Here is a 27,019-nt window from a genome sequence, read left to right on the forward strand (position 1 = left end):
ACAGCTTTGGTCGCGTTGGTGGATGACCTCTGGAGGGCCAGGGATAGGGGTTGTTCCTCTGCCCTGGTCCTATTAGATCTTTCAGCGGCTTTCGATACCATCGACCATGGTATCTTGCTGTACCGGTTGGAGGGGTTGGAAGTGGGAGGCACCGTTTATTGGTGGTTCTCCTCCTATCTCTCCGACCGGTCACAGACGGTGTTGACAGGGGGGCAGAGATCGACCGCGAGGCGCCTCACTTGTGGGGTGCCGCAGGGGTCGATTCTCTCGCCTCTCCTGTTCAACATCTATATGAAGCCGTTGGGTGAGGTCATCAGTGGTTTCGGGGTGAGTTACCATCTGTACGCTGATGATACGCAGCTGTACTTTTCCACCCCGGACCACCCCAACGAAGCTGTCGAAGTGCTGTCCCGGTGTCTGGAAGCTGTACGGGTCTGGATGGGGAGAAACAGACTCAAGCTCAATCTCTCCAAGACGGAGTGGCTGTGGATGCCGGCACCCTGGTACAGCCAGCTGCAGCCGCAGCTGGCTGTCGGGGGCAACTTATTGGCCCCAATGGAAAGGGTGCGCAACTTGGGCGTCCTCCTGGATGGGCGGTTGTCGTTTGACGATCATTTGGCGGCTGTCTCCAGGAGGGCTTTTTACCAAGTACGCTTGGTTCGCCAGTTGCGCCCCTTCCTTGACCGGGATGCCTTATGCACGGTCACTCACGCTCTTGTCACTTCCTGTTTGGATTATTGCAATGCTCTCTACATGGGGCTGCCCTTGAAGTGCACCCGGAGGCTGCAGCTAGTCCAGAATGCGGCTGCGCGAGTAGTAATGGGAGCAACTCGTTGCTCCCATATAACACCGATCCTGCGCGGCTTGCACTGGCTTCCTATGGTCTTTCGGGTGCGCTTTAAGATTTTGGTTACCACCTTCAAAGCGCTCCATGGCTTAGGGCCCAGGTACTTACGGGACCGCCTGCTGCTACCTAATGCCTCCCACCGACCCGTACGCTCACACAGAGAGGGTCTTCTCAGGGTGCCGTCCGCCAAACAATGTTGGCTGGCGGCCCCCAAGGGTAGGGCCTTCTCTGTGGGAGTTCCTATGCTCTGGAACGAACTTCCCCCTGGATTGCGTCAATTACCTGATCTTCGGACCTTTCGCCGTGAGCTGAAAACACATCTATTTATACAAGCGGGACTGGCTTAAAATTTTTAATATTTTTAAATAATTTTTAATTTTTTATATTTTTTAACCGGGGTTTTATTATTTTAGGGTTGTAATTTTAAATTTTAAATTGGCCATTTTCTAATATGCTTGGTTTTAAATTGTTGTTTTAATTGTATATTTCTTATGTTTTTTTATCTTTGGCTGTACACCGCCCTGAGTCCCTAGGGAGAAGGGTGGTATAAAAATTTAATAAATAAAAATAAAATAAAATAAACCAAGTAACATTCCTATTTTTCAAAAGTAGTTCAGAAGTGAAATAATTCATAGCCTTAAAATGCAACATTGGGACTTCTGAAATGGGGAACTGACTGAAGTTATGATAGTGCTGAAAAAAGTGATTTAAGTTCAGTCCTGACACTTATGACTGTCCCAGCATCCCCATGGTCATGTGTTCAGAATTTGGGTGCTTGGCAACTAGCATGTATTTACAATGATTGCATGATCCTGGGATCTTGTGATCAACGTTTACAAACTTCCCTTCCAAGAGGCAAACTCAATTGGGGAAGCTGCATTCACTTCACAACTGTGATTAGCTTAAAGGTCCTGGCAAAAAAAGATTGGAAAATCAGGCATGACTTACTTAACGACTGCATTGCTTAGCAGTAGATGTTCCAATTGTGGCTGTAAGTTGAGGACTACTGGCATATGCTATATATTCATACTCTGACCTTATTACAAGAAAGAGCAAAAAGATGCAACTTTATAAAAATTCCCTGCATAGCTAAACTACTTTATTGTTGTGAAAAGTTATAGCTGGTAAAACTGGACCACCAATTTTAGGTGATGAAGGCAAGGGAAGGAGGAGAAATGCAAAAGAAAGTAATGGTAAATATTTTTCTGTTGCCCCAATTCTTTTAGCCATATGGGAAACACGCATCTCTCCTTAGAGGCCGCTTTAGTGTTGAATGTTACGAATTTTTGACGTTCCTGTCTCTGTGTTTACATTGTTTTCTGCAGGATTAATAATTGTGTTGGTGAAGATAATCATTGGCTGTTTTTGCAGTTGTGCTTCTACACAGAACTCCTGAGTTCTTACACACTCCTACTTGACTTCTGCCACTATTACTACTTTGAACCACTAAGAAAAGTTAATGCGGTAAGAGAAGCTTCTGCTTGTCAGAATAGGATAAAAAGTTTGCAGTAACGTATTTTGGTCATTGAAATAGTTGCTTTTAGAGCAGGGAATCCAAATTGAACAAATTTGAACACTACAAATTGAACACTACTAATACACTCCCAAATCTGGTGGGCATTTGGGAGAACAGATAAGAATCCATGAAAATTATATTAGGGCTTGTCAAATTATGGCCTTTAAACCACATCCTGCTTGCCATCTGTATAAAAACAAGAATGGATGGGTGATAGGTGGCAGATTGCCAGATCTGGGTGTCAGCTGAGCTTCCAGATTGGGTTCCTAGGTCTGAAGATCTTCCAACAGCATCCAGAGAGGTGGGGCAGCATCTGACCCTTTACAAAAATAATCCCCTGCTGAGCCCTGGAAAGATTGCACAGAAATGGTAGAAGAAAATGGGGAGGCACCAGGCCAAGAGAGAAAACAGTGAGTCAGTGGAGAAGAAAGGATGCTTTGGAAGAACTGCAAGAGAGGAAAGGAGGCAGTGAAAGGGTAGAAGAAAAGAGAAAATTATTTATTTTATTTTAGCTTAAAAAATGTTAGGTAGTCCTCATTTAATGACTGCCTCATTTAGCAACTGTTTGCAATTAAAACAGTAATGAAAAAGTACCTGTGCAATCAGACCTAGCATTCATGACCATTACAGGTTTATGAAGCAAAAGAAAGCTGATCATGCAATCATGTTATCTCATTTAGTGACCACTTTGCTTAATGATCAAGTTGCCAGTCCCAGTTCAACAAGGTCAGTTCTAATGTCAGCTAAATTTGGGGATGATGATTAATGTATGGAATTGAAATCTTGATGTTTTGCATAACCGCCTCATCCCATTCTTTATTTATTTATTTATTTATTTATTTATTTATTTATTTATTTATTTATTATTTAAATTTGTATACCGCCCTTCTCCCGAAGGACTCAGGGCGGTTCACAGCCAAGTAAAAATACACAATACACTATAAATACAATTAAAATACAATTAAAAAACTTATTTAAATTGGCCACAATTAAAATTTGGAGATAAAACCCATTAAAAAACCCATAACTTAAAAAACTAACCCAGTCCAGCGCAGATAAATAAGTAAGTTTTAAGCTCGCGACGAAAGGTTCGGAGGTCCGGAAGTTGACGAAGTCCTGGGGGGGAGTTCGTTCCAGAGGGCGAGAGCCCCCACAGAGAAGGCCCTTCCCCTGGGTGTCGCCAGACGACACTGTCGCTACCGACGGCACCCTGAGGAGTCCCTCTGTGAGAGCGCACGGTCGGTGAGAGGTATTCGGTAGCAGCAGGCGGTCCCGTAAGTAACCCGGCCCTATGCCATGGAGCGCTTTAAAGACGCTCACCAACACCTTGAAGCGCACCCGAAGGCCACAGGTAGCCAGTGCAGCCTGCGCAGGATAGGTGTCACTCGGGAGCCACGAGGGCTCCTCTATCACCCGCAGCTGCATTCTGACCAACTGCAGCCTCGGATGCCCTTCAAGGGAGCCCCATGTAGAGAGCATTGCAGTAGTCCAGACGAGACGCCACAAGGGCGTGAGTGACTGTGCACAAGGCATCCCGGTTCAGAAAGGCGCAACTGGCGCACCAGGCGAACCTGGTGGAAAGCTCTCCTGGAGACGGCCGTCAAATGGTCTTCAAAAGACAGCCGTGCATCCAGGAGAACGCCCAAATTGCGCACCCTCTCCATCGGGGCCAATGACTCGCTCCTGACAGTCAGCCGCTGGACTCAGCTGACTGTACCGGGATGCCGCATCCACAGCCACTCCGCCTTGGAGGGATTGAGCTTGAGCCTGTTTCTCCCCATCCAGACCCGACGGCTTCCAAACACCGGGACAGCACTTCGATAGCTTCATTGGGGTGGCCCGTGTGAAAAGTACAGCTGGGTGTCATCAGCGACAGCTGGTACCTCACACCAAGCCACTGATGATCTCACCCAGCGTTTCATAGATGTTGAACAGAAGGGCGAGAGAATCGACCCCGCGGCACCCCACAAGTGAGCCCCCGGGGGCTCCACCTCTGCCCCCCCGTCAACACCGTCTGCGACCGGTCGGAGAGATAGGAGGAGAACCACCGATAAACGGTGCCTCCCACTCCCAATCCTCCAACCGCGCAGCAGGATACCATGGTCGATGGTATCAAAAGCCGCTGAGAGGTCTAATAGGACCAGGGCAGAGGAATAACCCCTATCCCTGGCCCTCCAGAGATCATCCACCAACGCGACCAAAGCCGCCTCAGTGCTGTAACCGGTCGGAAGCCGGACTGAACGGGTCCAGATAGACAGTTTCCTCCAGGTGCAGGGGAAACTGATATGCCACCATATTTCTACAACCTTCGCCAAGCGAAGGTTGAGACCGGACGATAATTACCTAAAACAGCCGGGTCCAGGAAGGCTTCTTGAGGAGGGCCTCACCACCGCCTCTTTCAAGGCGGCCGGAAAGACTCCTCCAACAAGGAAGCACTCGTAATCCCTGAGCCAGCCTCGTGTCACCTCCTGAGTGGCCAGCACCAGCCAGGAGGGGCACGGGTCCAGTAAACACGTGGTGGCATTCAATCTACCCAGCAACCTGTCCATGTCCTCGGAGTCACAGGGTCAAACTCATCCCAAACAACATCACCAAGACCGCCTCAGATACCCCGCCTGAATCGCCACAATTTTGGTCCAGACCGTCCCTAAGCTGAACGATTTTATCGTATAGATAACCGTTAAACTCCTCAGCACGCCCCTGCAACGGGTCATCCCGCCCCTGGTGAAGGAGGAGCGGGTCACCAAACAGGGCAGCTGGGCGGTTATCTGCCGACGCAATGAGGGAGGAGGCGAGCAACGCCGCTTCCTCAGTGCCACTAGGTAGGTCCTAGTATAGGATCTAACTAGTGTCCGATCAGCCTCTGAACGGCTGGACCTCCAGGAACTCTCTAGGCGCCTTCTCCGGCGTTTCATCCCCTCAGCTCCTCGGAGAACCAAGGAGCCGGTTGGGATCTGCGCCGGGTCAGAGGTCGCAAAGGCACGACACGGTCTAAAGCCCCAGCCGCAGCCCGCTCCCAGGCTGCGGCTGGTCCCTCTGCCGTGCCGTGAGCCAGACCCTCAGGAAGTGGCCCAAGCTCCGTCCGAAACCTCTCTGGGTCCATCAGGCGCCTGGGACGGTACCAACGTAATGGTTCCGTCTCCCTGCGGTGTTGGGTAGCGGTCAGAAAGTCCAGGCGAAGGAGAGAGTGATCTGACCATGACAAAGGTTCAATGACTATTTCCTTTAAGTCCAGATCTCTCAACCACTGACCAGAGACAAAAATCAGGTCCAGTGTGCCTCCCCCGATGTGAGTGGGGCCATCCACTACTTGAGTCAGGTCCAAGGCCGTCATGGAGGCCAAGAACTCCCGAGCTACTGTCGATGACGAGCCGGCAGATGGCAAGGTAAAGTCCCCCATGACTAAAAGTCTGGGGGTCTCCACTGCCACCCCGCAAGCACCTCCAGGAGCTCGGGCAGGGCAGCTGTCACGCAGCAAGGAGCCAGGTACGCCACCAGCAAGCCCATCTGACATCTATGACCCCACCTCACAAAGAGGGATTCACACCGCAATCTGAGGTACAGTGGTCTCCTCGGCTCTAGACTCTCTTTAATAGCAACCGCCACCCTCCACCCCTACCCTGGGCCTCGGCTGATGGAATGCACGGAAACCCGGTGGGCACATCTCACCAGGGCACACCCCTTCAGTGCCCAACCAGGTCTCCGTAACGCCTATAATATCCGCTGCACCCCTGAATCAGATCATGTATTAGGGGCCTTATTGGCCACGGACCGTGCGTTGCATAACATCAGACGAAGGCCCAGGCTCTGAGGGTCTTGACCATCCGGGAACGGGAGAAGTCAGATCGGGCACGCGATCGCCTGCATACATCGAACGCGTGACCCCTATGTCGATACGATCCCCTTCCGCCATATCTGCCCCTCCCACTTACCGTGCAAATAGACTCACCTCACACAAAGGAACACACTTCATAACCTCCGAACCCATTTGATAGTCGCCACGAGCATGCGCTGGAACTGGTTTCCTCCCGACGGGCTACCCCATCACCCGCCCTAACCCTCCACCCCACCCGACACTACCTCCCTCCAACCCAGACCCTTCAGTTCCCACCTCCCTTAAAATTCCCATTAAAATTCCCTTAAAACCCTATTAAAATAATTAATTAAAATCCCTGAGTCTCCTATTTTGGCATGCCATCTCGGGTTCCAAAACCCGTCCTCAAGATGGGCCCTCGATAATGTGGGGGGCCAGACCCGCGAGAGAGGGGAATCTCGCAGGGCAAGAAGGTCAGCCGCTGTAAATGTCCGCATGATAAATAAGGAACAATTGTCCTTTGGCAATAAGGAACAAAAATAGTGAGGAAAACCTGTTTTATTAAGACAAAAATTCAGTATAATCAATATTTCACCTTACACAGTGTCAACTGCAGCAATTAATGCCTTGTCATATTTAATTCTTTCTCATTCTCTTTACAAGTGGTCTGAAGCATTATTACCTTTCTGATTGATTATAGGACTAGTTCAGCTTTTCTATAATGCATCATAGTCACAACATCTCTATCATGCAACAATTGTCACAACTCTGTTCATTAGGCTGCACTGCAGATAGAATCAAATTATCAATTATTTTTATTTATTTATTTATTTATTTTGTCACACAGTATATATAAGCATAAGTATGAAATAAGTATACAATATATAAGCATATATATGAGTATGAGTATGTAATAACTATATTAATTGGATATAACAAAAGGAAACAATAGGACAGGAACGGTAGGCACATTTGTGCTCTTATGCACACCCCTTACAGACCTCTTAGGAATAGGGTGAAGTCAATGGTAGATAGTTTTTGGTTGAAGCTTTGGGGATTTTGGGAAGAGACCACAGAGTCAGGTAGTGTATTCCAAGCATTAACGACTCTGTTACTGAAGTCATATTTTCTGCAATCAAGATTGGAGCGGTTAACATTAAGCTTAAATCTATTGTGTGCTCGTGTATTGTTGCAATTGAAGCTGAAGTAGTCTTCGACAGGAAGGACATTGTAATAGATTATTCTATGAGTTAAATTCAGGTCATGTCGAAGGCGGCGTAGTTCTAAATTTTCTAAACCCAGGATTTCAAGTCTGGTGGCATAGGATATTTTATTGTATTCGGAGAAGTGGAGAACTCTTCTTGTAAAATATTTCTGGACATGTTCAACTGTATTGATGTCAGAAATGTGGTATGGGTTCCAAACAGTCAAGCTGTATTCAAGAATTGGTTTAGCAAATGTTTTATATGCTCTGGTTAGTAGTGTAGTGTTTTTGAAGAAGAAGCTACGCAAGATTAGGTTTACAACTTTTAAGGCCTTTTTTGCGATGTAGTTACAGTGGGCTTTGGCACTTAGATCATTTGATATGAAAACTCCAAGATCTTTAACAGGGTCGGGGTCATCAGTAAAGTAATGTCCATCAAGCTTGTACTTAGTGTTTAGGTTCTTTTTTCCAATATGTAAGACTGAGCATTTGTTGGTTGAGATTTGGAGTTGCCAAGTTTTAGACCATTCAGATAAAAAGTTAAGGTCTTTTTGGAGGATAGCTGTATTGTTGGTGGTAATTTTATTTATGGCAAACTTCAGCAAGATCCAACTTGTAAAAATATTTAATGTTTTTAATGTATAAATATTAAAATAGGTCCACATTACATTAAATAGCTTGTAGACTATAAAAGCTTTTCTTATACATATGAACTAACAGATATTAGTGTAGTAGAATTGACTATAATTTGCACATTCTGCTGGAATGACTGCAGCATAGAAGTATTTGATAAAGGAGTAAAATAGTACATATTTTGTTGGAAAGTCTGCAGATACTGCAGTTGTTTGTCCAGTAGGAGGAGTAATTTTGCAAGATCGCTCTAGAAAGGAATTGTGTATAGCATACATATTTCTTGTTAATTATCGAAGTCATTACAAATGTCAAAATTTCATAAACTGTCATAAGGAAACACAAAAGTTGTTGCAAGACTTAGTTTTAGCAATAGTTTTTGCTCTATTTGTGTTTTTAAAGTGTATCAGCTATGTAGGATAGGATCAGGGTATGCATTGCTGACTCCTGGAGTAACAATCTACAGTGGTACAAAATATGAGTAGCAAAAAAAGTGTGAGGGAACACCTTTTTTTGCTACTCATATTTTGGCCAAAGAACCTGTAATTTTGAATTTTGGAGTACCCTTTTGCATTTCCTGCTTATCAGAATAACAACATTAAACTTATATTTTCTTTTACAGGATGTCTTTGTGTTCAGACATGAGCTTGCCCTAATAAGAATATCGACATTCATGGGTTTAATTATGTTAGTTGGAATTACTGGACTCTTTTATACTCAGCTAATTGGTGTATTTAATGTAAGTATTTAATTTCTTTGAAATATTTTTATGAATATATTTATGCAGTGCTGAAAATATATAATCTGTTGTTGTTCTTCAGCTGTTCAGTTGTTTCCAACACTTTGTGACCCAATGCTTTCAATTTGCCAGATTTGTCTGTCAACAGCGACTATTTTTGAGTTCTTGTAAACTCCCACTTGTGTTGTATTACACAACAGTATTATCTAAACATCTTGTCTTGTTCTGGCCTTTAACTTTTCTAAGCAACAGGGTCTTCTCTAATAACTCTTGCCTTCACATTATGTATCTATAATATTTAAGTTTTTGCTTCATTATAAGTGCTTCCCGGAAACAGTCTAATTGTATTTAATTTAGTACTGAGCAATTTGCTCTTCTTGTCATCCAAAGCATTCTCAGCAATTTTCCCCAGCAGTATAGTTTTAGAATAGAATAGAATAGAATAGAATTTTATTGGCCAAGTGTGATTGGACACACAAGGAATTTGTCTTGGTGCATATGCTCTCAGTGTACATAAAAGAAAAGGTTTATAGGTTTCAGTTCATTCAGTCTTTCTGATGGTCCAACTTTCACAACTATTTGTTACAACTGGGAAAATCATACTGTTAAATGAATAACATTCTACAATTATTTGCAAAGAATGCTGGGACTAACAGAGACACAATTAAAAAAAAAATCATGGAACATTGTTTTTGTATTTGATAACTAATGCGTGACAATTATATGCATAAAAACAGAGTCTGAAATACCCCAACAAATGAATAATTGATGAAGAAGATAGCAAAATGGACTTGCCTAATTAGGGAAAGGACAATAATCACATTTATTAGTGACTGGAATTCCTTTATAGATTTTTTTATTGAAAAATGATTTATGTGATTTATAGGCTTGACGATTAGAAAGGGTAGACTAAAAAGAAGGGAATTGTAATCTTAGCATGTAATTTTAAGAGAGGGGGTAAAATATAAATACATTTATAACCATTCTTAAGATCAGATGCTGCATCTTTATAACATTGTCTTCTTTTTCCTTTCTTATCTGATCTTTATTTTTCCTTATTTTCTTTATTTCTTTTCTAATATTTGTACTGTTTTTATCCCGTTAGAATTTCTTTACTAAAAATTATAATCAAAAATTATTTGCTAGGAATGAGTTAAAAGAATATAAAACAATAAAAACAGAGGGGAAACAGGCAGATTTGAAGACTTAGAACAAATGCTTATAAAAAATTTTTTAAAAAGAAAAAGATTGCTGAAACTAGTTGGAAGGCCATATCTCTGAGCTCATATTGCATAGCTGGGTGGTAGCATTCAAAAATCTCCCTTTGCTTGCAGCTATCATACATCTCTTGAAACAGGCACCAAAAGAAAAACTCAGGATTTTTTGTAAATACACGTTTGAAGATTTCATCTGTTAGTACCTTGGACCCAAATCAGTGCGATGTTAAAGGGTCAAAACAGAGTTGGAAACCAAAAAACATCCATTTTATTGGCAATAATATGTTCATAGTGCTGAGTTCCAGCTACCAGTCTCAGAACTTTATTATCATTTGACTGAAGTTTCTGGACCATTTTCAGAGGCAGCCCTGCATTAATAGCAATTCAAATGAGAGTTTCCCAGAGGATGTATTATTGAAGCAGGCTGATCCCCATCTAATTAAGATTGTGGCTGGCACAGAAGCTTATGCTAGAAGAAGCCATCCTAATCTATAGGGGCATTTGTGTTCCTGATGATAATTATGGATCATGAACACTTATAAATCAAGAACCCGTTCTTTGAAGAAGGCTTGTTTCCTTGCAGGACAGGATGGACCAGCTCAATTCAGAATTAACTAGCTACCGTAGTAATACTGTCTTGTTATAATTTAGTTTCAATTTATTAGCATTTTTCTAGTTCATTATATGTGACAAAGAATCAGTGTAGGTCATCCAGTACTTTTTAGGAGTTTGATACAGAGAATCAATAGTTGGCAATGATGAAGGCATTAGACCAGAAGATATCAAATATGGTGGCCATTAACTTGTGCACACCCTCTCTCCAAATAAAACTTTTTCACTGTGCGGTTCCTTCTCTCTTTGTCCACTCAGGAGTTGTTGAAAAAATGTAAAAGAATCTACAGTATGTAATCTGAATTTCATGTCCTGATCCTTTCCAAAGAAATCTTGTTTGAAAACTGGTCTCAGAACCAGTGGATGGAAGATGAAAGTATCTACAGCACTCATGAATGTTATGACCGGGCAATATTTCAAATTCAAAAGGGCATAGGTCTTTGGAATAAACTATGCAAAGGCATTCAGCCATCCTCTCCTTAAATGCATTTGGTCCTTCCCAGGACCATACAGCTGCCTTTTGCAACTGCAGAAATTTCTGAGAAAAGACATATCAGTTGAAGATGTTGCTAATAGTGCTTCATATGCACATAGAAGCCTTAGAGCAGGGGTGTCAAACTCGCCGCCTGCGAGCCAGATGCATCACGTGCTGGCCATGCCTACCTCCAGTTTGGTGAACAGGAAAAAGTCGTGATACATCACGTGATGAGAACGTGACGCCGCAAGTCTGACACCTCTGCCTTAGAGGATAAGGGAAGTTTAGCAAAGAGGAGAAATCCTGACCTTGTTTTGGGGACACTTTGATCTTCTTTTAGATGCACTTTTAAGAAGGAAGAAAGGAAGTTTGGACTATCTGATCCATCCCTCTTACTGATAAGGTGACTCTGGGCTGATAACAAACACAAAAAGATAATTATAGAAACAATTACAATTACACTATATAAAAACTAGAGCCAAGGAGACAAATGGCATGGGATGAGGTCTTCTTCTTACCCTGTCAATCATTTCTAGCGGCGAATGCCCCTCTTGGAGCCACAAGCCAACCAGCAAAACCAGGTTTTGATACCCCTTCCAGAAGGCCAGATGGGTGGCAGAAGTTCTGGTTTCTGGTGGTAGGATATTCCATAGGTCTGGGGTCACAGTGGAAAATACTCTTCTTGACCGCACCAGTTGGAATTCCTTGGCTGACGAAGTCTGCAGCTGAAGTAACCTTATGGCTAAATATCACCTCCCGTTAGCCTGAATCCAAAGTTTAGAAGTGCTGTATTCCTGATTACTTTAGGTGTATTTGAAAGAAGCTTAAATCTTTTAACATTTTAAAGTATTGATTAAAAAAGGCTCCTCTTTCTTCTTTGCCTCCATAATTTTTGTTAAAAAAACATTTTTCACTATTTCCCAGTGAGAAGTTGCTGTATATTTTAATAGAAAAATAATGTGCTTCATTGCTACATGCAAGGAGTCTTTTTTTTTTTTGTTGCTATTTCTAGTATATGTTAAAACACTTGTATGGAAGGGAAAAATATGTTTTGGAGGGTTTAGATGTATTTGAAAGGAATCAGCCTTTCCCTGTTAAACACACATCTGTAACTTGTAGGAAGTTGTTCTCACCTTACTTATAAAACAGTAATCATTTTCACACCAAGACACTACTTGTGATCCCTAGTTGTGATCTGAACTTTGTTCCGGCAGTGTATACATGTATACTATTACTTACATTTCCTATGATTGGTATTGGTATTGTTAACCTCCTATGACCTATATTCAGTGGTGGGATTCAAGTAATTTAACAAGTGATTCTCTGCCTAATGATTTCTTCCAACAACCAGTTTGCCAAACTGCTCAGAAAGTTAACAATCGGTTCTCCCGAAATGGTGCGAACTGGCTGAATCCCACCACTGCCTATATTGTTGAACGAGTGGCAGATTATTTTTCAATTGTCATAACAGTGAGAAATTTGAAATGAGTTCATTTGCTTTTGGTTGCACATGACTTTAAAGAGCTGTTATTGCAATGGTAATTTCCTGGTATACTTATTTCCACAATTCCCGTACAAAGCTTATCAGCATGGTTCTAATCACTTAGCTGCTGAATTTTTTAAAAAAATACAAATCAGTATTTTTAGCGTCGTATTCTTTCATGCACTTTTCAGAGCTTGAGTTATCTGAATTCAACAATAATAAATTAATCTGAAGTTAATTAAAATTTAGCATGATAAACATGTATTTAATATATTGCGCAATCAATTAGTATGGTTTTATACAATATACATATTTAGTTAAAATGAATAAAATATCTAATATTTTTCCTTTCCTTTTTATTTTCTGGTAATTTTGGAGGCAAAAACATTTTGGATTGATTTTTTTAAAACTACATTTTATATTAGATTTTTATTTGGTCAGCTACTTATCTGGAGTGTTTTGTACAAATGAAAAATCCAGGTTATCAGTAACTGCTGAAAATATGGTAACAGGATAATCGCTTAAGCAGTGATTCTCTGATGTCATTGTGGGAGGTTAGCAAAAGAGGATTATCCATGACCCAGATAAAATAATTAGAAATTACTTGGACACTTACAAATGAATGATTTACTGTACTAATCTCATTTCCAAAGTTAGAAAAGATCTGTCTCTCAATATAATACTGCCAGATGTTTTTAGTTGAAATGCATCCTTTGAAGAGACTAATCTGAAGCCTAATTTTAAGGATTATCTTTGATTATTTTTATTTAAAATCTTAAACAGGATCTGTTTTTATTTTCCATATGTTATTGCAAATGATTAACAGAGTTAACAGATTTTTTTAAAAAGAATGATAGTCTGGAGCTCATTGTATTTCAGATGTAGATCGCGATATCTGTTTTGGTATTGTTTTGAAGTTCCTTCAAGTTAGTCTTTTGGAATTCTTGAATGGTTCAATCAAAGCAAATTGATTTATTTACACATTTTTTATCAAAATAATGGTGAATTGTACAAGTGTTCTATCCAATGTTATACTTTCAGTGAAGAAAAGTAGATCTGCATATGGGACATTTGCAGGCTGTGTTGTAAGTAGAGAATCCAAGAATGTTATTCTTGGGAAAAGGAAAAGAATATTTTATTGCCTGACACCAGCCATTTTACAGCTGAATTTCTGCAAGGCATATTTGAAGTATGGGCTGCAGAGGGGTTGCATTTGCAGCCCACAGGTGGCTGATCTCTGAATGGTTACAATTATATGTCATTTGTACTGTGATTACCCTCTGGCTATAATTTTTCAGATATCCTAAAATAAATACAATTTGTGCCCTATGAGGCTATCAGCGAACCTCATTTATGCTCTATTAATCTTCTAAGAATAAGGGAGTGCCTGGTAGAGGAAGCTTCTAGGAGGCAACGATTTTAGCCTTCATGTCTAAATAGGCCTCCAGGAAACTATTTGAATAGAATAGAATAGAATTTATTGGCCAAGTGTGATTGGACACACAAGGAATTTGTTTTGGGGCATATGCTTTCAGTGTACATAAAAGAAAAAGAAAAAAAATACCTTCATCAAAGGGACAACATTTACAACACAAATGATGGTTTGGTCACTGAATGGTAGCAGCACATTTCCCTGCTGTTTAGGGAGAGAAGGATTGAACAGGCTCAAGATTTCAATGACTTGGGAGGAGCCCCAGAGGTCTTCCATTTCCATTTCCTCTGTTAAACTCAACCCTTGTAAGCCCAAATTGGGCTGAATAAGTGAACTTTCCAGCTGATAAGGAGCAAATGGTAGTCTAGGCCAATAAAACATTCCCCAACCTGTACAAGGAGCTATACGCTTTTCTCATATTGGAAAATTTAGTCTACTTGAATTGGTTGGTTGATTATTTTTTACCTGTTGCAATTGAGTGATTCATGAGGTGACAGACATGACATTAAAAAGCCCTGGTACAGTGCATTAAGTAAGCAATCAAAAAAAGTGTAGAATAGCCATCATAGAAATGAGGAAAGACAAAGGGGGGTCATTTAAGAATGAAAGACCTCTTAATTCTATTTCATCTATTCTCTGAAGCCTAATAAAATAGGAACTGATTGAATTTCAAAGGGCAAATAATACCCTAATGTTGGTCTTTGCAATTGAAAAACATTGTTGGGACTTCATAAACACTTTTTATAAATTGGAAACTGTTGGTAAAATTTTCAGGTGTCTTATTTTATTTTTTTACCAGCAGATACTACAGATTTTTTAGCACTCTTGTTCTTTCATATAAGCTATTTTTATGAGTTATTTAAGATGCCACTGAGCTATGGTGCCTCCAGCTGTGATCTCCTCAGATGTACTGAGCTAAGTAGGGTCATTCCCGGTCAGTAGCTAGATGTAAAGCTATGGGAGAAAGCTTAAACACTACAGGAAATGTTGGCAATTCAGAAAGCGAAACATTTCTTCTGAAGTGTTATTGAATTAATCAATGCCCTGATAAGGCCTGCTGTTGCTTCCTGAGGTCAGGTCAGGATGGCAAATGTATGTATTTCCCCCTTTTTACAAAAACAGTTTTTACATCTAGATTTAGTCTGAAGGCAATTTTGCAATAATGTTCTTTTCTTACTGTGTAAATGAATTTTTGTACAATTCTAAAGAATTGTAGTCTTTCCTAAAGTTCTTTTTTTTAATTGATTCACTTGATGCTATGTTCTTCCCATAGGTTATGTCATATATGTCAAAAAGCTATTCTTTTCTTAAGTATCTAGACAACTTTAGCATGAGCAGATTTTTTTTTGTTTTTTTGAGAATTTTTCCTTACCATTCATGCTTAGCATTTTGTTACATATTTATCTTAGAACTCTCACAATCCAGTATAGCTTTTGTATTTTGGTGTTTGTGAGATGTTCTGTGCGTGAATTTGGATGTTAATCATTAATATTGAAAACTTTGACTTCAAGGTAGATGTCTAAGATATTTATGTTTCTTATACAAAAATTTGCATATGTCCGTGTTTGAATTCTAAGCCCAATAAAAGATGCCTTTTGATTATGTTTCTTGTGAGTATGTGGATACAACCAATCAGTTTACTTGGCAGTTTTAGAGAAGTGCTTTGCCATTGCCTTAATCTGAAGTGTGCATGTCTTTTAATTTGCTAGTCTAGATTATAATCATACTGGTTCCCATTCAAATACAAAGTAATCCTATCCTGCTTAGTTTCCAGGTTAAGTCAACCAGATGGCCATGGTTAAAAGTTTTTTTTTTTAATCCAGATAATGAAAATTCTTGAAATAGGAAACAGAGAATACAACCTTGGTATTAATACTATATTAATCTGGTTATAACACTCTGTATAAGTGAATATTTATAGTGAAATAGAGTCAAACAATATCTGCACTGTCTGCTTAAATTTTGTTTCTTTAAATTCCCGCACATAAACGTGAAAATAAAGTAAGAATGGTAAAATGTAAGTTTATTTATATTCAGCCTTTTTTGGATTTTTTTTTTACTTTGACATTTTTTGCATTGTTTTTAATTTATTTTCCCTTTTGCCTTCAGGTTATTTGAATTTAAATTATTATTTGAAAGAAATCTAATAACCTTCGTGACTTTGTATGCTGAACCTCTAGCAAAGCCCAGTTCAAAATGAATGTCAGATTTTCCTTCTGCTTGGGAGGATATTTTGAATTAACCTTGACTTGGGAGAGGTCATCTGCCAGCCCAGTCATTACCTAAGATCCAAAGATCCTTGATGTGGCTGTATTGCTCAAGATGAGGATGCTGAACTGCATTCTTTCATATTGGAGAGATTTTTAATTAATTTAATTGTCCAGTTCAATGAATACAGGATGAGACTAAAAGAGTTTGCTCTTGTTTCAGTTTGACCAAGGTCTGAATTACAACTCCACAAAAGGCTTACATGCTATACTATGCAATTTATTTATTTTTTAAACGTATTACTTCTTAATTCAAAGTTTAAATTAAGGATATGTTTTAATTTCAGAAAATACCTGAATTATTTCAATCAATACCTCACTATTCTCAATATAATATTTTCTAAAATAATAAGTGGCACACTAGTTTGATCAAGTATAACAAATGAAAGAAATCATTTTGGCCACAGCTCTAAAGATCCATTATATTCAGACAATTGAAACAGCACATTACATCATCTGACCAAATAAGAAACTCACACTGAAACAGAAAACATCTGTATTTCTCTTGGGTGGTAAGATTACAGTAAAACTCTAGAAAGTTTGTTATCTATATGTTTTTTGTATGTATCTGTATGTGCTTTTACACATATAGAGAAATAGAATACCTCATTGTCAAAGATATGTCAAAAAAATTCTGTTTTGTTTTTGTAAGGGTTCTACATATGTTCTACTTGTATATATTTTTGAAGAATAACATTCTTTGTATTTTCATGATAGGAAGAAATATTTAAGATTTTTTTTTCTTAAAATAGGACATTACAAGTATAGAAAAATTGGCCAACTGTTGTGAAGAAATGTGAGTATCATTTTGTTTTGTTAAAGTCTTTATAGAGCTTGGCAATAAAATGCATGTGTGAGATACATGTAGGGCATTAATGAAAGCTTAGCTTACCTTTTTCACAATGATTCACACAGTGCTTTAATTAAAAAAAAAGTTCTATCTGATACAATCAAAGCAATGCTTTCAAAGCATGGTCCCGAAAGGGGATTTGTTTTGTTTTGCTCTCTTTTGTTGGCAAACAGTTTGTTGATTATGAGGGACATCTTAGTTCTATAAGTGCAAAGGCAGTTTGTGTTTCTTAAAGTCTCAGCTGCCGCTGAAGTGAAAGAAAAGCTTTGCTTAATGGCGGCTCAGATGTAATTCATCAGAGTCAAGTAATGGATCCCCAGCCAACCTGTATTGTTCTAGTTGACTGAAGTGCACCATGGGAGTGCTGTCTTTCACTAATAATGCTGTCGTCTGTAGATCAAGACCTCGAAAGCCATGGCAGCAGACCTTCTCAGAAGTTTTTGGCACTCGCTGGAAGATCCTGTGGTTTATTCCTTTCAGGCAAAGGCGACCATTGCGCATTCCCTACCACTTTGCCAATCACGTCTAAACAGATGGATGGTAGGCACAGATGGGTTCTCCGTGCTGAATGTGTGTTGCAGGTTTTGTGATAATAGAACTATGGCACTCCTAAAGTCAATTAAAATCTACCCACCAATCTTAGACGTCACAATGTGCCCCAGGCTTTATTTTAATAATGAAGATCTTTATTCTGCTTAGGGATTAAGGCACACTTCTCTATTTACGTTTAAAGTGTACTTACGTTCAGATTAGCATTGCAGAGAAATCACTGCAGGTTCATAATAAAAACAATGATTGATGTACAAATATTACTTTTCTTTTGGTACTGGATAATACAATTGATTTTGTTAGAAATTCTGTCATTTACACAGAGCAACAGGTTTGGAAGTATCTTGACTGGTTTGAATTGCTTATTCTTTTTTTTATCAGTCATGCTAGCTGGATTATGTAGAAATGTCTGTTTTCCTATTCATCAGTTTTAATGCCTCCAATGCCTTTTTATTTATGATGCATGATATTAAAATGCAGCTTATCTCTAGAGAAGACTGGCATTTTAACTGGATTTTTAAAATGAAGAATGATGTTTGTTCCTGATGTTTTTTTAAAAAAATGTTGTTATGTAAAAACACGGCATAAAATCCATTGCTGTTTTGAAAGAAAAATAGGTTATAAAATGTGCAATTTTCTTTTTTCTACATGCAATAATTAGCCTTAAGTGCTAGATGTGTCTTAGAAGTATATACCTGAGTTAAAAAAAACAAAGCTTATGCCATGATCCAGCCAAAGTTAAGCACCTTTTAAATCCTACTTATATTAGTGATACATTTAATATTTTTTTCATTCACTCCCAAAAGAACAGGCAAGCTGCTGTGTTGCAAATGGAATACTGGCAGATACGTTTTTCTGCGTTTAAGCTGCAATCCTACACACTTACCTATAAGTGATTTATTTTGAATAGATATGCATAGGATTCTACTAAGTGCCTAATTTTGGTGCGATTGTGCCTATAAAATTTATCAACATTTACTATATCATATCTACTGAAAACATATACAGTACTGTGTTGTTGTTTCTATGTACTATGTTTCTTGTTTTGTACTGTCACCACTAGAAGTATTTAAAATTTAAATTTCATGCGTTCATAGATCAGTAATATATGTTGGAGATATTTTAACAATAGTATTTATATAGTATATATAGATGTTACATTTAGCATTATCTACTATGTATTTACATTCTAAATAAGCAAAGCAGGCATACCTGTAAAGCAAAATTATGATTGGTAAAAATAGGCAATTTGAGTTGTAGATAAATTAGTCTTTTGGTTTGCATCCCAGCTATTTTTTAATAGTAAAATTTTAGGAAGATCATTCTTTTAAAAGGAATGTTTGCTGATCCGAGGCTTATATATTAACAAAACCAGTGATCAGTTTTGAAAACTATCTAAGAAGCATCCCCTTGTGTAATTAAGAAATATGGGGGTATGGAAGTGGCCTTGAGCTTCTGGATAAAGAGCAGGATATTCTTCTAATAAATAAATAGGCCTAACTGGGAAGACATGTTGGCTCAAGCTCAGGCTTACAACAGGCATGATGTACCTATGTGCATTGTTGAGAATGCATTTTTTCATTCACTTGGCCTTTCTCCACTTACGTTTGCCAAATAAGTCAAGAAGTGAAAGATAACTTCAGTTCTTGCATCTGTACTGTACTTTGTTATAAGCCTTTGTGCTTATAAGAGCTGCAAGCCTGCCATATCTAACTGCCCATAGTTACAGATAGTCCTCAACTTACAACCACAATTGAGCCCAAAATTTATGTTGCTAAGTGAGAAATTTGTTAAGTGAGTTTTGCTCTGTTTTACGACATTCCTTGTCATATCTGTTAAGTGAATCACTGCAGTTGTTAAGTTAGTAACACGATTGTTAAGTGAACTGGCTTCCCCATTGACTTTGCTTGTCAGAAGGTTGCAAAAGGCCCCCGGACACTGCAACCATCGTAAATATGAACCAGTTGTCAAGCATCCAAATGTAAATCAAATGAGCATGGGGATGCTGCAATGGTCATAAGTGTGAAAAATGGTCATAAGTCACTTTTTCAGTGCCATTGTAACTTCGAACTGTCGCTAAATGAACTGTTGTAAGTCAAGAACTACCTGTATTTGGGGGCAGATAAATATTGGCTAGTGAGGCAGCCCCAGGAACAGATGTTGCTTTTTTTGAGTTGCTAAGGGGTGCGTGCAGGGATGCTTCAAATCACCTTTTCCCTACAGATCTGGACTGGTGTACAGTTATGTTCTAGAACATCAATATCATTTTATGAGTAATGGCACACAGAATAAATACTGATGACAGATGTTAGTTCAGTTGATATACAAAAACAACAATTATGCTAAACCATTTCTGACAGATGTTTACACTGATTATACATGCATCTGTTAATATAACATTCTGTTCACTTGTTTCGAACAGCTTCCATATCCTCTTTCCTTATGTCTACTTTCCATTCATTCTTATTGGAGATTATCTTGTCTTCTAACACTTTTTCATAAAAGATAGCTATGTCATCTTTCTGAAATTGGCTGGCTTTCATTTCTTTCATTTTCCTTTTCCGTCATGGTCATTTTTTTTCTGAAGATCCATTCTTAACAGTCCCAAAAATGTTTTGTTCCACACTCAGAGCCTCTCTTACCATGCCTCTATCCCCTCCAAGCTTTCATCATAAACAATCAAGTCAACTAGGCTTTTAAATTTATGTGCTTGCTATATGTACAAATGAATTGAATTATGCTTATGAATTTGAAAAAAAATGCAACTTTTTCTAAGCAGATACTCACCAGATATTCACCATTCTCATTCATTTTGGGGTGTCTAAACAGTCCAGTCCTTTTCTATATTTTCTTTTACTTCATTCAAATGACGTAGAACAGGGGTGTCAAACTCAATTTCATTGAGGGCCACATCAGGGCTGTTTGTCCTCAGGAGGCCGGGGTGGGCGTGGCCAGGGTGGGCATGGCCAGCTCGATGTCACTCCTGTTGGGGGCGCCTGTGGTTGTCCGAGTGCTCTGCCAGGGAGAAACAGGCCCCTGGGCTCCGTTTTCGGTTGCCATGTTCTCGTGCAACCCTCTGACAGTGAAAATGGAACTCAGGAGGGAGGGCCCCTCCTAAGCCCCGTTTTCACTGGCAGAGGGTTGCAGGAGGCCGTGGCAACTGAATACAGAGCTCGGGAACCTGTTTTCACTGACAGAAGCACCGCGGGCTGGTCCTTCGCTGTTTCCAGGGTAGTCCTGTGGGCCAGATCTAAGTACCCTGCGGGCTGGATCCAGCCCCTGGGCCTTGAGTTTGACACCCCTGACCTAGAAGACCAATGTTTTCACTTGAATTGCATTCATTCATTACATTGCACATTTTCCATAAATTGCTTTCATGCTTTTTCTACCATTTACTTACCTCGGAACATAAATGGGCAACTATCACCAACTTATAGGTTCATACTTTTGTATGCACCCATAAATAATACCAGTTTATATTTTCTGACACAATTTTGACCCATTCATTATTGGAACTAGATCTTTATTTTTATTTTATAGCATATTCTTTAACTCAACAAGTATGAACCTCCTACATTCTCATCTATTACGCCTCCTTCAATGTTTCACAGACATACAACATATTTATTTTTCTTTCTTATATTTCACTTGTTAGTTAGTCCATGCATTATTTATTTATTTAATGCTTTATTTCTTTAATGCTCCACATTGTGCTCCTCATCTTCTATTTGTCAAGATTGTTCCCTGATGGGCCTAATAGGTAATAACCCCTGTGGTCCAACTTAGCTTTGCTTAACTATTCTTTCCCCTATCACCTTTTAGTAAGAGAAGGTGTAAACTATTTTACTAGCTGTAGTGTACCTATGCCACACGCAACAGTCCCTGCTAATGGAGAGTACAGTACCGATCATTACCAGCTTGACCTAAGTCCAACCAAACTATTGTCAATGTATTCTGTGCAAGTTTCAACCTCTAATATAGAGACTTCCTTGGAACCAAGTATCCTGTTGCTTCACCCTGTTAGATAGGAGTCATATATTATGTTGTTACACATACAGAGGATGTTATGAACTATAATAGCTGTGAAATATGTTTATTACCAAATAATTCACAGATGGAACGTGAATTTCACCATTAATCTGACACCCATCTCCTCTTATAAATACTGTAAGTGTTGGCAATTTTTATTACATTACTGTATAATTATTTTGATGAAACTATTACATCTAAATTGGTCTAGACAACCAGTTTTGTCAGGAGACTGTGAGTTCTAGTCCTGCCTTAGGCACAAAAGCTGCCTGGGTGACCTTGGGCCAGGCTTTCTCTCAGCTCAACTCATGGGTTGTTACGTGGAGAATACAGTAGGATGAGGAAGGAATATTCGGTATGTTCCTTGAATTATTTATAAAGATAATTGGGATATAAATAAATATCACTTTATGTTTTGCATAAACTTTGGAGTATCCCTTGGTAATTCCACCTTGAGAACTTTGGCACATAATAGGATATTGATTGAACTTAAATAATTTACAGATAGAACCTTTCAGTTTCATTCCAAAATGAGATGACTACATTGTCTCCCAAATGTCTTAAAAGTCACTCAGATATCTGGATCCATTTACAGGGTTTAATGACTCTTGAATGCATTATTTTACGAAGTGCAACACCAATTTCTGCAACACCAATAGATTTTAAATCAGAAAAGCTATTCTGTGGAGAATGTTAATTGATAACATTTAGCTCAAAACTAAAATTGAGAAAGCATTGAAAACTAAACATATACTAAACAGACTGCATTCCATACTGGATTATTGTTTAAATGTGGCAAAAAAGTGTTATGAATATGTCTTTTCCAAAAAATTAATGCTATCTACTTACATAAACCTTTTCCCATATTGTTTGTACAGTACTTGAGATATCTACCCTTATTTTGTTCTTGAAGTGCCCTCTCTTGGTTGATTTGTGCAATTTCATTACTATTAAGAAAAGTAGGTAGTTGTATGCCCTATTTTTTCATACACACATAATGAATTTGTAGGAGAAAAAAGTCATTAGATCATGTTGTGATGCAGCAAGATTATACACCAGATTCTTTCCATAAAGGAAAAGAAAAGATAATACAATAAGATTCTGTACTTTCTTGATCTGCCAGTTAATAACGTTAGCTGCTTGACTGGTCATTGATCATATTAAAATGGATCATAAAAAATTATGTTCCTGTTAAAAAAACAACAACCCACGAACCAAGGTGAATCAGAGAAATAGATTTTTGTGCCTGTTAAGATAAAAAGTTCAGTAAAATGTTTTCATTCTAAACATTCTCCATATTCTTTGAAATAGTGACATATAATATCATATAATGCATATAATAAATAATGTTGGTTTAAAGAGAGTATTGAGAATGTCTGTTTTGAGATATTGCCTTTTTTAATATTGATAGTCCTGTGGATTTTCATAAACATTAAAACCCAGATTTAGGAAAATGTTTTCCCTATGTATATAAAAGATAATATTAGGATAATAAATTGAGAGATTAGTTGGGACTAAATATGTTTTAATATGAGTAGGACAGCTGTTTAATTTTCTTTCTTATTCTGCATCTGTTACATTTGTTCATAATCTCTTGATTTTGGTGCATGAATTTAAATAAGTGTTCAGAGTAGATATTGTTCACAAAATGCTAAGTATTATATGGTGCAAATTATACAATGTTTGGACATTTATTTAGCACCTAAATTATTTACAGATATTTTAGACCGCATTATTTGCTTAGTTATATATTTTAGCATCTTTATTTAGGATCCCATCAAAATAATTTGGAATAATTAGCAAAAGTTTTGTTTCCTAAGGACCTATTTTGTAACTACTATTTATCTCTTCATAAAAAGTTCTTACCCAGTGTTCTTATAAGATAACCTTATAAGCTATCAATATCTACTGTGTGTACAGTAAGTTAGATTTTCCATTGTCCAGAACTTTTGTTAAAAATTGCAATCTTAATTCACTGTTGCCCTTTAGAAAGATGAATTATAATTCTGCCTTGTATGTGCTAAGTGGAGTATTATTACCAAGAGGTCAGTGAATAATCCACTGCTAAAAGAATGCTTAGGAGCTTTTTAATAACAGCTGAATAATTTTGAAGGCAAATTGGTAGGCTGATGGCAAAGTTCCCAGTGATCAGAGTGATAGGTTGGGTTTTATTGACTGATGGAGGTTTTAAGGACTAGCATACCATTGTCCTCCACCTTTCCCAGGTATATGGCTTACATTGGGGGTCCAAGCATTCCAATCCTTAACGGGGTCCACAGCCCATCTTAGTTGAACCTTCTGTGCATTCTGGCAGCCATCTGTGTAGCACAAGGGACTTGGCTCGGTTAGCCTACAGCCGCTTCTGCCTGAATTCCTGTGTGCTTTGGATGCGTGTGAAGCCTCCATACTGTGCCATCTGCAAAGCTTCTTGGGATAAGTAGTTCCATTGCAATCCATCCAATTTTTTTCCCTGAGATTTCAATGACAAAAAGTATCTGTTGAGCTACAATATTATTAAAGTAAAATATAGAAGAAAGTGGTTTTGACTGAAATGTGCAAGAAGCTTGGACTTAAAATTCATGCTGATACAGCTGTCGTTTTTCTTAAATCATGGGACCTATTTTTAAATAAAAGAATCCTATTCTAACATTGAAGGTTTAATGCTCTGTGCCAAATGTAATTCTTATAAATAAAAGTCGCTTGTTTATGGACATATTTCCATATTTGTTCCTGCCATTTAATAGACACCTTCCTACTAAAATTAAAAATTTTGCAAATTGACTTTGACCAAAAAAATAACCATTTATTTTTATAAACTCTGGAGCTTTGTATTAGGATAACTTTTAACAACAGGATAGTTTGGACAAAACTCAGCATCACTTTTTCGTTGATAAAAATAGGATTGCCAACATGATTGCTGATATCCGTCCAATGACGGATATGGCACAAGAAGAAGAAGAAGAATCACCTGTGTTTCCAGTGAAATTCTTGTTCGTCTGGTTCATTACAGGAATACATTTAGAACTTCTGGGTGACTTGATGCTGTGACTAACAAAGATCAGCTTAGCTGTGCTCTATTTTTCAAGACATCTTGATCCTCTCTTACCTCTGCATAGGGGCTAGTATAACTTTTCAAAGCCTTTATAGGTTACCATCAATTCTGCTGATAGGATTTGAATTCTGTTAGCACCCAACTTTAGAGGGCCTTTCCTTAATATATAATATAATATAATAATATAATATAATATAATATAATATAATATAATATAATATAATATAATATAATATAATATAATATAATATAATATAATATAATATAATATAATATAATATAATATAATATAATATAATATAAAACAACAGAGTTGGAAGGGACCTTGGAGGCCTTCTAGTCCAACCCCCTGCCCAGGCAGGAAACCCTACACCATCTCAGTCAGATGGTTATCCAACATTTTCTTAAAAATTTCCAGTGTTGGAGCATTCACAACTTCTGCAGGCAAGTCGTTCCACTTATTAATTGTTCTAACTGTCAGGAAATTTCTCCTCAGTTCTAAGTTGCTTCTTTCCTTGATCAGTTTCCACCCATTGCTTCTTGTTCTACCCTCAGGTGCTTTGGAGAACAGCCCGACTCCCTCTTCTTTGTGGCAACCCCTGAGATATTGGAACACACCTATCATGTCTCCCCTAGTCCTTCTTTTTATCAAACTAGACATACCCAGTTCCTGCAACCGTTCTTCATATGTTTTAGCCTCCAGTCCCCTAATCATCTTTGTTGCTCTTCTCTGCACTCTTTCTAGAGCCTCAACATCTTTTTTCATCGTGGCGACCAAAACTGGATGCAGTATTCCAAGTGTGGCCTTACCAAGGCATTATAAAGTGGCACTAACACTTCACGTGATCTTGATTCTATCCCTCTGTTTATGCAGCCCAGAACTGTGTTGGCTTTTTTAGCAGCTGCTGCACACTGCTGGCTCATATCTAAATGGTTGTCCACTAGGACTCCAAGATCCCTCTCACAGGTACTGTCCTTCAATCTGGTTTGGGTTGTTCAAAAGCCAAATTATCAATTTTATTGGGAGCTACTATTGACCGTTAAGGTCAATTATGTCTTAGCCAGTGTGCCACATTAAGGGACGTGGTGGCTCAGTAGATAAGACGCTGAGCTTTTCGATCAAAAGGTTGGCAGTTCAGTGGTTCAAATCCCTAGTACTGTGTAATGGACTGAGCTCCTGTTACTTGTCCCAGCTTCTGCCAACCTAGCAGTTCGAAAGCATGTAAAAAATGCAAGTAGAAAAATAGGGACCACCTTTGGTGGGAAGGTAACAGTGTTCTGTGTGCCTTTGGCGTTCAGTCATGCTGGCCACATGACCATGGAGACGTCTTCGGACAGCACTGGCTCTTTGGCTTTGAAACAGAGATGAGCACCGCCCCTAGAGTTGGGAACGACTAAGACATATGTGCGTGGGGAACCTTTACCTTACTATTGACCATCTAATGATAGCATATTTATTGTACATGCAATTTGATGTTGCATACTGTACCACCAGAAGATCTTTATCCTTAGGTTGCTACCCCATTTAAACAGCTTCCATCCAGGACCTCTGAAGCAGAGTTTTTCAAACTGTATTTAATGGAAACTTAATGAATTCAATGAGAGATTAAAAAATCCCACACTTATGTAAGGACAATTTTTCTAGAAATTTGCCTCTTGATCACTGTTGCCTAAGCCTGCCAGACGGACCTTGTGTGTGTATAATGATATTGGGAGTGAAAAAGTGATGCAATTGCGCACCTATTTCTCACAATAATTAGAAGTGGAAAATAGAGGCTCTAAACAGGATGCTCTATTTGCATTCTACTTCTGACTTTTGCCTTAGTTGCTGATCACTTGTAACAATAAAGCAAGAATAGTGTCCTTCAGTCTGACAAAGTGAAATGTGTAGGAATTTCCTGAAATGTCATAGTTTAAGAGAAATGTGGGTAGCAATAATTAAGATGATGAATGATTATTTTCAAAATAAATATCTTTAAAATCTGGTAAGAATAATAATATATTAAGATATAAAAATAAAAAACCACCCCCACCAGAACTTTCAGCTGGCATATGCTGCATCTATGGAAGTATATACAGTAGCAATTTTTCACTGTTAATGAATATGGCAATGTGTCGTAGTAACTGTCCCTTGAGTTCTAGGAGCGTTTAGACCTAGATATATTTCAGAAGACACATTTTTCTGTATAATCTCTGCAAGTCGATTGTATTCCACAAAAAAAAATTGCTTTTTATAATATAATATACTTAACCCTAATAAATGCATTTTTTTTAAAGAATGGTTTCCTAAAACATGAAATAAG

The 27,019-nt window shown here is 38.7% G+C and overlaps 1 protein-coding gene across 4 annotated transcripts in view; it reads left to right on the forward strand.

The window, feature by feature from the left end:
• The window catches only part of ZDHHC21 (zinc finger DHHC-type palmitoyltransferase 21), a 38,377-nt gene extending 13,482 nt beyond the window's left edge, over nt 1–24,895 (forward strand). For all 4 annotated transcript variants that reach the window (XM_058169049.1, XM_058169050.1, XM_058169051.1 and 1 more), the window contains 4 exons: nt 2,173–2,311; nt 8,634–8,750; nt 16,989–17,032; nt 17,483–24,895. In XM_058169049.1, the coding sequence (XP_058025032.1) occupies nt 2,173–2,311; nt 8,634–8,750; nt 16,989–17,032; nt 17,483–17,615 (433 nt within the window). In that variant the 3' untranslated portion in view covers nt 17,616–24,895. The remainder of the gene's footprint in view (nt 1–2,172; nt 2,312–8,633; nt 8,751–16,988; nt 17,033–17,482) is intronic.
• The last annotated feature ends 2,124 nt before the right edge of the window (nt 24,896–27,019 follow it).

Source organism: Ahaetulla prasina, chromosome 2 (genome assembly GCF_028640845.1).
Source record: "Ahaetulla prasina isolate Xishuangbanna chromosome 2, ASM2864084v1, whole genome shotgun sequence".
Lineage (NCBI taxonomy): Eukaryota > Metazoa > Chordata > Lepidosauria > Squamata > Colubridae > Ahaetulla > Ahaetulla prasina.